Source organism: Phyllobates terribilis, unplaced genomic scaffold, assembly GCF_046119375.1.
Source record: "Phyllobates terribilis strain yellow unplaced genomic scaffold, ASM4611937v1 Scaffold_4__5_contigs__length_816908805, whole genome shotgun sequence".
Lineage (NCBI taxonomy): Eukaryota > Metazoa > Chordata > Amphibia > Anura > Dendrobatidae > Phyllobates > Phyllobates terribilis.
Window position 1 is genome coordinate 639,776,240 of NW_027362764.1, and position 16,508 is coordinate 639,792,747.

A 16,508-nucleotide genomic window follows, 5' to 3' on the forward strand; every position below is an offset into this window, starting at 1 on the left:
CACTGTCTTCAGAGTGTACTATGGCTTGAATGCAGAGTTTGGGGGTCGTCTGGCAAACTGTCTCCAGCCCTTGGACCCCCCCCCCCCAAAAAAAACAATTTTACCTTCATCAATCCACAAAATGTTTCTCCATTTCTCTTTAGGCCAGTTGATGTGTTCTTTGGAAAATTGTATCCGCTTCCGTACGTGTCTTTTTTTAAAAAAATTTAAACAGTGGGACTTTGCGGGGGCTTCTTCCTAAGAGATTAGCTTCACACAGGCATCTTCTAACTGTCACAGTACTCACAGGTAACTTGAGACTGTCTTTGATCATCCCGGAGCTGATCATTAGCTGAGCCTTTGCCATTCTGGCTATTCTTCAATCCATTCGAATGGCAGTCTTCAGTTTTCTTCCACGTCATTCTGATTTTGCTTTCCATTTTAAAGCATTGGAGATCATTTTAGCTGAACAGCCTATCATTGTCTGCACTTCTTTATAAGTTTTACCCTCTCCAATCAACTCAAAGTACACTGTTCTTCTGAACAATGTCTCGAACGACCCATATTTCTCAGGCTTTCAAGGAGAAATGCATGTACAACATGTTCTGGCTTCATCCTTAAATAAGGGCCACCTGATTCTTCACAGAATGTTTAACCTCACTAATTGAACTCCACACTATTATTTTGAACCCCTTTTCAATTAATTATTCAAATACACAGACTCAAAAACATGCAGAGCATGAATGCGGAGTCTGTTGGTAAATTGTTTGACATGAGATAATATATATACCAAAAACAGTGATTAATCTGGTTAGTCACATTGGACTGCTATTATTTTGAACACTACTGTATATCATATGCAAATGACCTTTAAGTGCTTCGGGGTGGGGAGATGGCACTTGCAGTTTTCCTGCCCTCCCTCTCTATTCCCCGCCCACCTCTTGTGTCTGACAGGTCAGGGGAGGTCGGTCACAAGACTCTGGCCATTGAGCGGAGAATAGGCAAGGGAAGGCAGGAGAGCTAGATAAAAAACACAGGAAAGCAAGAATCCCTCATGTCACTGTGTATAAGATCATAGCAGTTAGTCTCCACCCAGCTTAGTAAAAAAAAACAATATATTAGAAATAGACAACTATAACCTAAAAAAAACAAAAAACAATGAATGGATATCCTGCAGTAAATAGTAATACATGTAAAGTAACAAAAGGTACTTTGACAGATTTTATTTTTGTTTATCAAAAAAGTAAGTCATCCCACCACAACTATGCTATGTGCTAGCAGTCCTCAAAATAGACGGGGCAGAGAAGGACCGGACTGTGTTTTAGACCAGGTGCACAGTCTAACTGGGATCGATGGGGACACACACACACCCAAATGTACAAAGTACAAGAAATTAAATCAAAAACAAAAACACTGGCAGCACACCTGCTGGCACATAGGTTAGTTATTACAGTTAGGGACCATCCTGATTGGGTACACCTTGTCGTGGTGTGATGGCTCTTGTGCTTTTTTGATCAAAAACATGTCAACCAAGTACCCTATGTTTGTTTTTTTTACATTACTACTCTATTTATTTTCTTTCAATTATCTATTCATTGTTTTTAATCTAGGTTGTCTTTGTCCGTTAATGGCCACAGTGTGAATGTGCTCCTACATATTACACTTCTACCAACAGGTGTGCTGACCCAGGTGTTTGGTTTTACATAGGAAGAAAAAAAAAAAGTCTAGAAAGTGGAAAGCTGATGTAAAACAATGCAGGATACAAACCAGATAATGGCCAGAAATAGTGATATTCCTCATGTACAATAGAATAGCTTACTCTGAAATAAACAGTCATGTCATCAAGTGCAATGATGAAACTGGATATTTTATTCAAAACCCAAAAAGAAAGAAAAAGACCCGCATAATTTTATTATTTTATTGTACACAACATATTTCAAAATGTAATTTACAGGCTGCTTCCATTCTGTTCAGCGCAGCAATCGCAAACAATGCATTTTTTGGTGACTGGAAAAGAAATGTGATTACAACGGTTATTACCACTATTTAGACGATGCACAAATTATAGCTGGAATATTAGAAGGCTGATGTGCTCCGCTGCAAACACGGGCGGCATGTATCCAGACGGCTTCGCAAGACGCATTTCGGTCCGCTGAACGAAGCTACACGCTTTAAAGAGATTTGCTGTAATTGATGTGGATGGCTTTAGCCTTTAGTCTGCACATATATTTTCCCCTATAGCATATTTATATCAGAAGAAAAAGAAGTTACACTAGTCTGCAGTCGTATATTCAACATTTACTCTACAGCTGTGAAAATGTTAATCAGCAATGTACCGTACAGTGCCAGTAAGTAAATCGCTGTATTCCCACCTCACTGATCGTCTGTGCTTTTTATTTTGTCACTGCAATCTATAACATTATATAACGCAGACTTCTTAACACAGCCCAGATGTTCCCTAAGTTTTTCCTTAAAAATTGGTCCTCTACTTAAAAGTTATTGAAAAATCTGATTAATAAAAAAAAAGGCTGAATTGGGGGGGGGGTCAGTTTAGACCGAGTCGTTGCTTAAAAAACACTGCCCAAAAGATGTAGTCTCTAAAATGGAGTTTTCCTTAGCAACAATTCTGTTAAAACTCAAACAACAAAACTGAGTTATAAAAAGGGAGTAAATCCAACGCGCACTGCAAAAGCCCTGGGCCTCAGACGCAGACAACCTTTCCTTTACTCACCCCTCCCCTGGTCCAGTGCCGAGTCTTAACCACTGCTCCAGGTGTCTTATAATCATATTGACAGCGCTGCAGCCAATCAGTGAGCTCAACCACCAACTCTGAGAGCCGCTGAGCTCAGTTACTGGCTGCAGCGCTGTCTATGTGACATCAGCTATGCAAACAATAACTGCAACCAAGAGCAGAGGCAGAGATTCAGTGCTAGACCTGGGGAGTGTGAGTAAAGAAGAGAACAATTAAGTTTTTTTAAATCAAGCTGTACCTAGGGGAGAGGGTTTTTTAAGAAACAAGAAAACCCCTTTAAAAAGGTAAAGTGGCAGCCAGTAAATCACGTTCATAGCTATGATTATACACAAAAGTTATGAATACTGTAGCCACGCACTGATACCAGATTAAGAGATAATAACTTTGCAGTTTGGTCCAAAGACAAATTTTTGCATTTTGTAGTGCAGACATCTGTCTGAGATGGTTTAGTGACTCCTGTACTGAGCAAGGGGCTGGATCAGATGACCCTGGAGGTCCCCTCCAACTCTAATAGTCAATATTTGAGGAAATACATCCCATTAAAATCCAGTTCTGTACATCAGATTCATTGCAAAAATCTGATTAATAGTGCGATAAAATAATATAGTCATACTCTATATTTTTTCCATTTCTCAAAATTTAGAAGTGAGAGGAGAATTCCCACAAAAATGTTTCTTCTAGCTTCGCTAATATACATCACAAATCGTACTGACTTGCTGGTTACTCTCTTCCAGAATTAACAGCAGTCTTTTCAGTTTCATCACCTGACCCACACTCCCCAATTCACACCAAGTCATCTGTGGGGCTCAGATGTCTCACCTTCTCTCTCTGATCCTATTAGAGCCTCAAACTCCTTTCCCGTGTCGGCACCGCTCCAGCAATGTTGGAGTTGGATCTCCCGAGGCTTGTGACATTATGCCACATGAGCCCTGCAGCCATGGGTGTCCACTAATGGGCTGCAGTGCTCAAATGTCCAAGGTTTCACCAAAATGAAGTTAGAGGACAGCAGCTCAATTGTGTCCGCTAATTGTTAGACCGCGTGAGCCCTACAGCCAATCAGCAGCCAGTATTGTGCTGCTCACTTCCATCATAGAGAACCTCGGATGTCCAGGAGAGGTGTAAGCACTGCAGGCCATTAGCAGTTGCTGATTGGGCTCACGTGGCATAACATCACATGTGCATCAGGAGATCCGGGACCAACTTCACTGGAATGGCGCTGGTACAGGAGGCTAGCCGGTACAGTATAGGATAGTTGTATTTTACAAACAACCCATTTTTTAAATTCTATGTCAGAGTAGTGAACAATCCCTTTAAATAGTGAATGAAATGACTCAGCAGTTCATATTAAAGCTTGATCGAAATCAGGCTGACAACCAGGGAGGGTGAAAGATTAGCAACAATCATTTCAGTTTAACATCTCAGCTGGCATTATTAATCAGATTTTCGAGAAAAGTGGTTTTGGTTACAAGTGTTGGAGTCAAAACTCATTGCTAGAAGGCAAGGGTAAAAAAAAACTTAGCAGCAGTCATATTAGGATGATAGCTCTGTTGGCATAAGCAATCAGATTTTTCTACAAATCCATTTTAGTTATTGTTGGAGCCAAAACTTATAACTGAGTTAACATGATTAATAATAGAAGTACTTGATAAACCGCCTGCCTTTCATGTAGGGGATCCGACCTGACTGCATTCATCTCAACTTTACATGTACACACAAATTTCTCTCACCATCAAAGAACCTAAAAAAAAACTAAATCAGTAAAGGTAGAGAATAACAGTGTTGTAGACTGTAATAATGTGAATGCTGACATACACTACTACAAAGTCATTCAGCCAAAGGCATTGTGCACTGTATTTAGCATTACCGGCATACGAGGAGTGGTAAGTGATCAGCACCAACAACCATTATTTTCATTCAATTTGTATCTCAAAAGGTAAAATCAGCCATAAACTAATACACCAATACTCAAATACCATGGTAGCCTCCATAAGGTAACAGACATATTGTCATTCTACACATAGTAAGAAACCCGGAGTCAGTTCTACATGTGGTCAATACCAATGTGCTTTATTTCACGGACTGCTGAAGGCCTTTATACTGTTCTGTGCAGAGTGCTGTCGAAAAGTGATGGTGCGAGTGATTTTTATGAAAATATATACACTCCAAATATAAAGCGTATATTTACCAGACTACACAATATAAACTGAATACATTAAACAGGTCTTAGACCTGATGGACTCCGGTGTACTTACTTTGAAAATATGTATGAAAATGGCTGTAATAATCAGTTTTTTAATAACCATTTTAGGAACCCAGCTTAAGAGTGAGAGAATTTATCAGTTGAAATTTATTCATTCAGTCTCTGCACACCTGGCCTAATAGCTGCAACTTGTACTGAGCAATGGGAGATCTCTACAGCAGGAGGGAGGCGGGACACTGAGGAACCTTCAATCAGGCTTTATTAGTGAAGATTGAGATTATATTTTCAAAAGGTTAATACAGCCATTCTAATATGGACTTTCAAAGCTATTAGACCATCCTCATCAGGGCTGAGAGATCTATTTGAAGAAGCACATCCACTAACATTTTGGTTTAAATGTGTACATGCATGTTATGTAGTGAACGGCGCTGGACACCGGGGAAAGATGCGGAAGGCGAGTATACTAATACACACACTACATTACATCCACATTTAGACAAAAAAAAGTTAGTGGGGCTTCTTCTTTCATAATGTATGCAACTTGTATTGTGAAATCTAATGACAGATCCACTAAAAGAGGACCTATCCATTCTCCTCACCGGTCTTTTTTTTAGGAATTACTATTAGACATGGAATGACCATTCTGAAGCTTCCTTTCTTAGAACTTGATGCCATTCCTCCTAGAAATCTGCCTATTGGGATGGGAATTATCCATAAACACTGACATTCTCATCATTGATTGCAATGGTCGCACCCAATTGCTGTTCCTAGTTTATTCCTACTGGGAATAGGACAAATGGACACAGTGCAAAGTTTAAGAAAAGATGCTCCAACATTGTTATTTTATTGGGAACACAATTACTTATTTTACTGGGTAATTACTAAAACAGTCATGCTAGGACAGCGTAACAGTGCCTCTTAAGAGAAAACCCAGGCGATATCTCCCAATGACAGAATATGCAAAGGGTCATTACATTGAAAGCCCTTTGTGCTTAGAAGGTTATGTTGGATTTTGAAAAATCTAGTAGTGCTAAAGCTCTACATCAAGCCTCTTCATTCTGGAAATCAATGGTGGTCTGTTATCAAAGATTACACCACACCAGGTCTCCTCATGTATCCATCACTGGATATTGTGCTCGGCCTTCCCTCTTAGGGCATGTGCACACCCCAGCTTGTAGACACAGGCGTACCTGCATCATTTTTGAAGCAGTAGCCACTTTTCAGAAAACACCAGCTTCTTCTTTGATGTCTGCTTTGTTCTACCACCACATTTTTTTTACATTTCATACAGAAGATGGTGGCAGAAGTCCTCTGAAGAATGGTCAGGTCTCTTCTTTTAGCCACTCTATGGCTAGTGAAGCCTGACACTATTAAAAGAAATGAAAAAAGACAAGAGTACGTACAGCAAGTCGTTTTGACATTACTGTGCATATGTTCATTCTTTTTGGCATTTTTAGCACTTCTTCAGGGGGGATTCCATCTTGCAAAGACATCATTTGTGCGGAAATCAAGTGATTTTCCTTGCAATGCTGGTGGAATCCCACAAATGGACTCGGAGGATGGAGAAGATTAAAATACAATTTTATTGAGCGGTTCTAAGGTCTACATGTTTCGAAGTAATCCAACCTCTTCCTCAAGATACAACCATATAGCCAGAGGAAGAAGTTGGATTACTTCAAAACATGCAGATATTCGAACCGCTCAATAAAACTGCATTTTAATCTTCTCCATCCTCCGAGTCCATTTGTGGGACTCCGCCAGCAGTGCAAGAAAAACGGCTTGATTTCCGCACAGCACATGACTTGGTCGATGACCCGTGGTTTGCAGCAGCTGGTACATGCCTAGAGATCAGGTGAACGAGCATTTTGCACCTTCATGAATTTATATATCGGATAAAACCCTATTTGCGCTCCACAGTCCTGCTTATTAAACGCCATTTGCACATACCTTTATGTTACTCTTTCTTTTCCAAAAGCTCTTTTCTATAAAGTTCCAACATTACGTCACAAAAGCAATAACGTTCTAATGATAGAATAACCGTATGACAAAACTTTCAGAAACAAAATGTGCGACTCAATTCCTGGTCCATCGGAACAAGAAGAAAAAAAATGCATGATACAATCACATCATTTCATCTGGACATCTAAAGCATACATTTCACCCCTCCTTCTCAATACAAACATTTTCACATATAAAAACACTTCCATCAAAGACGGGGGACAAAAACGGGTATTCTTCTTATTCAGGGTCTCTAAAAATGGCACCTTGGTATATAGCAGGCAGCAGATCTTGAACTCATGTTTTTTTTTTAATAGTGGTTCTTCATTATAACATTAGACCTTAGATTAATTCTGGGAGTCTGCTTATGATCGTTGTGGTTAAAACATTGCATATTCATGGCTCCTGTTGAAATCATTTGCTCTCAATAAGATTGGCTTATAAATACTTAGATAATTTGAAGAGAATATGTGGATTTTACTACATCAATAAGCTCCTTGCGGCCCATCTCTCTAGCGCTGTTGCCCGCTTGACCTGCGCAGAACTCAAATTCTTACATACAAGGCATAAAGACTTTCAGATGTAGAAAGTTTTCGCTTTTCGGTAGAAAAAAAAAAAAGAGAAAAAACAATGAGGTTTGTGTCACTGTCGACAGTAGCAGGTGTCACAGAAACAAATCCTTCCATAAAATAAGGCAAGAGAAAGAAAACTTTTCTTAAAAAGGCGTTCATGCACTAATATCTAACCAGAATGAGAACGGATGGTCCTGAGTATCGAGGTGAAGAGACGCTTCCTGTGTATTACAACATACCAGTGACCTTAAGGCTGAATATCAGAGTGCTCACTATCACAATTATTTGGCTTATAACATGACAGTGTAATAGCAAAGGGTGGACCCATTTACAAAGTGAGGCAACACGCAATAAATGAAGCAACACGGCAGGTGACCTTTGTCCGTAATGCTGCGTTACGAGCTCGGCTATCGTACAATGTAAAACACAGCGTAAGTTGCGAGAGCTAAAACTTTTTTTTTGTGTAGTATTTTATTGCAAATTGCACTTCACTGGGATGATTGAAAATATTCCTTCGAACTGTCTCGCAGTCTTTAGTCCCTAAGCCCATGTCACCAGTAAAAGGATCTTGATAAAAAGTTTGCTGCGGTGCTGAGCCAACTGCTCCCGCCATCTTGGTGTGCCCCAACCCGAGACACAGCTTTATCCTGCTCCTTCATAGGGCTTTCATCTTCAGGTAGGTAATCGGGTAAATCTGTGTTCTGCTCCACATCCACAGGAGTGTCTTGAAACGGCACCAGCAACTGTAAGGAACTTGGCATCATTAATAATCTCATAACAATATCAAAACCAAAGAAAAGCAGAAACATGCTCATGAAGTCAATTAATGAACATATTAAAGAGGATTCTCAACTAACGACATGAAACAATAGCATGGGATGGGGCAGAGCTGCTTGTTTCCTTTTCTAATGCCATTTAACCCTGGCTCAGGCTAACTATACCTACCAGTATAGATCAGATTACTTGGGTGTAAAACGGGTTAGCCAGAAACTAAAGGGTTATCCCCATTAGACATTTAAATGCATATCCTGTGCACATGCTGTAAATGTCGGACAGATGCAGGTCCCAGCTTTAGGGACCCCCAGCCATGTGCAGATCAGAAATCTCCCAACCCATCGGTAATGTTGCTGTTGTAAAAGGAGAGGTGGCCATGGATAAGCATCTCACGTTTCTCTGGGTGTTCCAAAAATCGCAAGAAACAACATCATTTTCTAGTGCTTACTGCAGTATCAGCCATAAATGGTTAGAAAAGAAAAAAAAAAAAAATATATATATTATATATATATTATATATATATATATATATATATATATATATATATATATATATATATATATATATATATATTTATTTATTTATTTTTTTTTTCAAAATACTTTCTATGTTCTGATTAACGACCATGCAACTTTAATGTAATGAGCATTAGTTAAGGAAATGATGTAATCCTAACATGTCCAAGGCTGTGAAGTTGGAGTGGGGACCTGGTTTTGGGTGAAGATTATGTCGTTCAAACCATACCTGCCATCTCCAACTCAAACATTTCCAAAATCTGTCCTTTCCTTAACCCTGAATCAACTAAAATCATCTCTCGCCTTGATTATTGCAATATTCTCCTCCGTGGTCTTCCGACTAACACTCTCACGCCTCTCCAGACCATGATCAAAGGGAGTCCATCAACCCCAAAATGCATTTTAAATGGGGTAACAGTATTGTAGGAGACTTAACCTCTGTAAGAACCATACTAACACTGTACCTATTATTGGAACAGTGCATAAAAAATATATTTTTAATTCATATCCATACACGACGGGGCTTCGGTGCACTCTTGGTGTGGCCAAGAGTTTGGTGTACTACTGTGTCTCCTCAATTGCATATAGGGGCCCTTCCTCCACTTCTGATTGACAGCACTCACTTCCCAGAGCAAGAACTGTCTTGAGTGCTGCCCGGCGTGTTTTCCTCCCTGTCTCCTGACACCGCTTGCTGCACTTCCAGGTGTATTAGTGTAGTGAGTGGCCTGCAATAACCCCGCTGCAATCTCTCAAGCACCAGAGCTTCTTCAACACTCTGACCTACTGTCTCCTTCCCAATACACTGTACGCTCTTTCTGTACCAGTCTAACACTGTTCGTTTGGTCACTAATTTATATTATGTATGTAAACCCTCTAGACACGTACAGAACCGTGGAGTTAGGGTTTTTTAAAAAAATAAAATAATAAAAACACTAATAATAATAATAATACAAACCGACTAAAACCATCAGGAAAAAAATGTATACATTGTATTCTGTAACCAATGAATTCATTTTCATTTCAATGATATATTTTGTATTTTTCAATCTAATTAGATATTTATAAAAAAAAAAAAAAAAAAAAAAAAAAGTGATAACCAGGGTGCTCTAAATTACTCATCTTCTTGCTGCTCCAATGTCTGACTCTGTGCTGCACATGCTCCGTAGTGGAGTCCTCCTGTAAAGACCAGGGGGCGGAAGCTCAATATTGGGCATGCGTACAGTCATATCAGCCTGAAAAAGACTGATGGTTGCATTTTACTACCATTTATGAAAGAGTCGGGAAAAAATAGAGTTGGAAACTTTGCTTCCCGACCCCACAGCCCTGACTGTTATCACAAACTTATTTTGTAACACACAAACGAAAAAAAAAAAAAAAGCAGGCAGGGTTTGTTTTTTCGTGGCAAAAGCGGTGCCATTTTGAATAGCACCATTCATTTTACCATTTAATGTACTGAAAAAGAGGAATAAAAAATTCCAAATGCGGTGAAATTGAGAAAAAAAAAAAAAACACAATTTTGCAATGGATTTTTGAAGTTTGTATTAACAGTATTCGTTGTATGGTAAAAATTACTTGCTAAACACGATTCCCAAGTTACAACAATACTAAACCTGATCAGGTTTTTTAAAATATTATTTAAGTGTTGAAAAAAAATTCAGAAATTCATAAAAAAAAAAAAAATTATGTTTAGCTTGTGTCTCCATTTTCCAAGACCTGTTACACTTTCATCATTTGGTTGATGGAGCTACGAAAGGATGTGATTTTTGCATTGCCAACTGACATTTCTTTTTATACCATTTTGGGGTAGATATGATGTTCTAATAGCTTTTCGCATTTTTTTTGCATAGTTGTGGCGACAAAAAAAAAACAACTTAAAAGCATAATTCTAGCATTTTAATCTTTAGTCTCATTTTTTTCGCATGTAGCACAGCCAGGAAAGATGAAGGCTCAGCTCCTAAGTCTTCATTAAAAAAAAACGCAAACCCGAGATATGACGTATTGAATATTATATGTCAGGAAGGGGTTAGACTACATGATGTGCCATTTAAGCCATCTGAGAATTTTACCATCTGGATAGTTCACTAAAACAAGACTGAACGTCGGCTGTAAAAACCTGGAGCAGGCATAGAAGGCTCAGAGAGAATGTGACCAACCTCTTCTCCAGCTTCTCCCTTTACTACTTGCTGCGCTTTCATCACTTTGGTAGATGCTATTGCTGTCGCTAAAGCCTTTAAAGAAAAAAAAAAAAAAAAAAGAAATATATAGTCAATACACGTGGACAACAGGAGCCAAACATCTATTCCTTTAGAACTCCGGTTTGTGTGCGTGTGTACAGGGACATGCATGTATATCAGTGAGCTTATACAGTGGCTTGCAAAACTATTCACTCCCTTGGCATGTGTCATGTTTTGTTAACGCACAACCTGGAATTTCAGTTTTTTTGAGGGTTTCCTTCAGTTCATGTAAAGAACATGCCTACAACTATGAACATTTAGTTTTCTTTTTATTTTGAAGCAAACAAATAGGTCAAAATAACTGAAAACTTCAGTGTCCGTAACTATTCACCCCCCTAAAGTCAGTACTTTGTAGAGCCTCCTTTTGCGGCAATTACAGCTGCAAGTCGCTTTGGATAAGTCTCTATGAGCTTTCCACATCTTGCCACTGGGATTTTTGTCCATTCCTCAAGGCAAAACTGCTCCAGATTCTTGAAGTTAGATGATTTCCTCTGGTGAATAGCAATCTTCAAGTCTGACCACAGATTCTCAATTGGATTAAGGTCTGGGCTTTGACTAGGCCACTCCAAAACATTTACACATTTCACCTTAAACCACTTAAGTGTTGCTTTAGCAGTAAGCTTTGGGTCATTGTCTTGTTGGAAGGTGAATCTCCTTCCCAGTATCAAATCACTGACAGACAAACAGGTTTTGCTCAAGAATATCCCTATCTTTCACACTACCCATCTTCCCCTCGACTGACCATTTTCCCTGCCCCTGCTGCCAAAGTTACATCCCCACAGCATGATGCTGCGACCACGTTTCATTGTGGGGATGGTGTTCTTGGGGTGATGAGCTGTGTTGGTTTGGCGCCAGACATAGCGTTTAGTTTGGTGGCCAAAAAGTTCAATTTTGGTCTCATCTGACCACAGCACCTTCCTCCATACATTTGGGGAGTCTCCCACAAGTCTTTCGGCAAACTAAAAATGAGCCTTACAACTTGTGTGTGTGTGTAAGTAAAGGCTTTTTTCAGCCCACTCTTCCATAAAGGCCACCTCTATGGGGTGTACTGCTTATTGTGGTCGTATGGACATATTCTCCAGTCTCTGCAGCTCCTTCAGGGTTACCTTTGGCCTCTCTGATTAATACCCCCCTTTATTCATGCCTAGAGTTATTGGTGGGCGGCCCTCTCTTGGCAGGTTCGTAGAGGTACCATGTTCTGTCCATTTGATGATAATGGATTTGATGATGCTCCGGGGGATCATCAGAGATTGGGATATTTTTATAACGAAACCCTGACTTGTACTTCTCACTTGTTTGGAGATCTCCTTGGTCTTCATGGTGTTGTTTGGTTAGTGGTGCCTCTTGCATAATCGTGTTGCAGCCTCTATGGCCTTTCAGAAAAGGTGTGTATACTGACAGACCATGAGACACTTAGCTTGCACATCTAATTTTTGAGAGAAATGTGGGTGCGTCTTATAATCCAAATTGTAGCTGCGGTGTAGCGGGGTCTCACGGTCGCTGCTGCAGGAACCTTCTGGGGGCAACATGAGTGGGGCGATGATGCGGGTCCTATGCTGGTAGAAAGGGGTTTTCGGCGGTACGAGATCTCTGCTGAAAATTTCTGAAAGCCAGGAGCACCGCACTCTCCTAATATCTCAATTGCGCATGCGGCAATTTTCCTGGAGTCCACCGCATTGAAAAGTATGGATAGTGCGGGGATCCGGGCTTTCACAAAATGTCAACAGAGCCCCCTCACCACTGAACACCTTCTTCTACTAGCTCGCAGCATTGCCCCACTCCTACCTCCGCCAAACCACTTCCTACCAGCCTAAGGCCCGCAGCATCTCCTGCCTTCGCTAGCTTCCTGCAGCAGCTACCTGCCACCTGGGACCCTGCTTCACCGCCACCTCCCCCCAGGTAAGCTACCGTAAAAGCGGATTACATTTTTTCTATTTTCTGCCCCCAAATTTTGGGTGCGTCTTAAAATCCGCAAAAAACAGTAATTGCTTGCACCAGAAATCTTTAGGGGCTTCAAAGCAAAAGGGGTGAATACATAGGCACATGCCAATGTTTAGTTATTTGAGCCTATAAATGTATGACTATTTTTCTCACTTTACCAACTTAGACTATTTAGTCCTGATGCATCAGACGCAAATCAGATTCCAAAAATATTTAAACACAGGTTGTAATGTAACAAAATAGATAAAAATCCAAGGGGGTGAATACATTTGCAAGCCACTGTACATGCACATGCAGTGATAGGTGTTTTTGTATAATAGATTTGCTCATTTGTAGAACAAGTTGCAGAATGACAGATCCCGTTACATAATTTTACACAATTTTCAAACATACAGGACATGTGGTGAAAGCTTGAGCACTTCTGACAACCCATCATATTAGAGGCAAAATGATTCCTTTTAGATCAAAGCATCTGAATAAAATGCCATCAAAGCTGAACCAGAGTCTCAGTGCTTAATACACATGGCAAAAGTGCCAATGTGGCGAATCCCGATAAGGGTGCATCATAGACGTCTTGCCCTCTCTGAACCCATGAGGCCATTACAGGTAACATAATACAATTCCTAATAGCCAAGACAAGTCCTGAGTTTGTGGTCTGAGTCCCGATTGCTAACTACATTTGGTGGAACTATCTAACATGTATCGAAGTCCCCTCCAACTGTCTTCTAATGACAGATCAACGCAAAAAGCTTCTGACAGGTTCCCTTTATGGTAGTGAACTTATAGATACTCCGGTCCAAAAGGAAAGTGTTGTAGAAAGATAGGTCCCCCATGCTAAATCGACATCCATAGGGAGCCTAGCCATTATCATCAGGGAAGAATAATTAGAATATGCAATCTAAGAAAAGTGGACTTGATTATGTGTCATCTTATGACAATTGATACAGAATTTATATTTCTAAATGCCGTTCAGAAAAGTAGTCGAGTAGGCCAAGTCTGTCTGCATCCCCTTCTGTACTTATTCCTGGATAACATCTTACCTCTGCTTTCAAGTCAGACCGAATACGGACAACGCATCTTTGTACCGCCATTTGAAATGTAAAGCTAATGACGCCTTTGATTTTCAGGAGGGCGTCTTCACAGAGACTCCTACGAGACTGAGGATAGACACAAAACATTTTTTTTAGCTAACGGATATAACGTATATATCTATCTATATACACACATATACATACACAGTACAGACCAAAAGTTTGGACACACCTTCTCATTTAAAGAAATTTCTGTATTTTCATAACTATGAAAATTGTACATTCACACTGAAGGCATCAAAACTATGAATTAACACATGTGGAATTATATACTTAACAAAAAAGTGTGAAACAACTGATAATAAGTCTTATATTCTAGGTTCTTCAAAGTAGCCACCTTTTGCTTTGATGACTGCTTTGCACACTCTTGGCATTCTCTTGATGAGCTTCAAGAGGTAGTCACTGGAAATGGTCTTCCAACAATCTTGAAGGAGTTCCCAGAGATGCTTAGCACTTGTTGGCCCTTTTGCCTTCACTCTGCGGTCCAGCTCACCCCAAACCATCTCGATTGGGTTCAGGTCTGTTGACTGTGGAGGCCAGGTCATCTGGCGTAGCACCCCATCACTCTCCTTCTTGGTCAAATAGCCCTTAGACAGCCTGGAGCTGTGTTTGGGGTCATTGTCCTGTTGAAAAATAAATGATGGTCCAACTAAATGCAAACCGGATGGAATAGCATGCCGCTGCAAGATGCTGTGGTAGCCATGCTGGTTCAGTATGCCTTCAATTTTGAATAAATCCCTAACAGTGTCACCAGCAAAGCACCCCCACACCATCACACCTCCTCCTCCATGTTTCACGGTGGGAACCAGGCATGTAGAGTCCATACGTTCACCTTTTCTGCGTCGCACAAAGACACGGTGGTGGGAACCAAAGATCTCAAATTTGGACTCATCAGACCAAAGCACAGATTTCCACTGGTCTAATGTTTATTCCTTGTGTTCTTTAGCCCAAACAAGTCTCTTCTGCTTGTTGCCTGTCCTTAGCAGTGGTTTCCTAGCAGCTATTTTACCATGAAGGCCTGCTGCACAAAGTCTCCTCTTAACAGTTGTTGTAGAGATGTGTCTGCTGCTAGAACTCTGTGTGGCATTGACCTGGTCTCTAATCTGAGCTGCTGTTAACCTGCGATTTCTGAGGCTCGTGACTCGGATAAACTTATCCTCAGAAGCAGAGGTGACTCTTGGTCTTCCTTTCCTCGGGCGGTCATCATGTGAGCCAGTTTCTTTGTAGCGCTTGATGGTTTTTGCAACTCCACTTGGGGACACTTTCAAAGTTTTCCCAATTTTTCAGACTGACTGACCTTCATTTCTTAAAGTAATGATGGCCACTCGTTTTTCTTTACTTAGAATTTGTATTATGGCAATAAAAAAGCAGCTAACAGTCTATTCAGTAGGACTATCAGCTGTGTATCCACCAGACTTCTGCATAACACAACTGATGGTCCCAACCCCATTTATAAGGCAAAAAATCCCACTTATTAAACCTGACAGGGCACACCTGTGAAGTGAAAAACATTTCCGGTGACTACCTCTTGAAGCTCATCAAGAGAATTCCAAGAGTGTGCAAAGCAGTCATCAAAGCAAAAGGTGGCTAATTTGAAGAACCTAGAATATAAGACATATTTTCAGTTGTTTCACACTTTTTTGTTAAGTATATAATTCCACATGTGTTAATTCATAGTTTTGATGCCTTCAGTGCGAAGACTTGGGACCACATGATGCCTTTTTGTCCAGCTCCCGCCATTTTCAGCATCTTTGATCTGTCACAGGACTTTTGATTCACAATCTGAGGGCAGCAAAAAATACAGACAGAGACTCGGCTTCCACCGATTTGTCACTTACTGGGCTTGATAAAATCGCTGCTTTATCAGCTGCAGCTCTACTAGTCTTCTCAATCATGAGCTCCCATCACATAGATTGGCAGATTTCTATCTATACTGTGCATAGACAGAAAGCTGCCAATGAGTGGAGGAGGGATGATAACCAGAGCTCAATAATATGGAGGACTACATAGCAGACGCTCATAAGTGAGAGGACTAGCAGAGCTGCAGCTGATAAAACAGTTTATTAAAACTACAGTAAGCAGCTCGGTAAGCAACACATCGCTGGAATCAGGGTCTCTGACAAAACATTATGGTGCTCTCAGATAGGACATCAAAAACCAGGTGAAAGATCCTCTTTAATTTGGGACTCCTTCCCTCTTTGTATATTTGAGATATGAAACACTTGGCTGGTTTTGGACTTTAATGAACTACAATGAAGATAGCAGCACTTAAGCAGGACCACCTGCACTCTTGTTCTCTGGAGTGCTAAACGGGGAACTTGGGACCCCCATTATCCACATAAGTGAAAATCTCAGGAACGGACCCCCACACACACACTTTTAGGTATATATGGCCAATACGGCCTTATGTGTCTCACGCATACCTCCATAGGCTTTATTCTGGCCCTTGAGG

General features: G+C 40.4%; 1 protein-coding gene across 2 annotated transcripts in view; it reads right to left on the reverse strand.

The window, feature by feature from the left end:
- Nucleotides 1-1,830: 1,830 nt before the first annotated feature.
- The window catches only part of ARMC1 (armadillo repeat containing 1), a 46,727-nt gene continuing 32,049 nt past the window's right edge, over nt 1,831-16,508 (reverse strand). For both annotated transcript variants that reach the window (XM_073679365.1, XM_073679366.1), the window contains 3 exons: nt 14,006-14,122; nt 10,944-11,018; nt 1,831-8,244 (listed from right to left, as the gene is read on the reverse strand). In XM_073679365.1, coding sequence (XP_073535466.1) covers nt 8,053-8,244; nt 10,944-11,018; nt 14,006-14,122 — 384 coding nt within the window. In that variant the 3' untranslated portion in view covers nt 1,831-8,052. The remainder of the gene's footprint in view (nt 8,245-10,943; nt 11,019-14,005; nt 14,123-16,508) is intronic.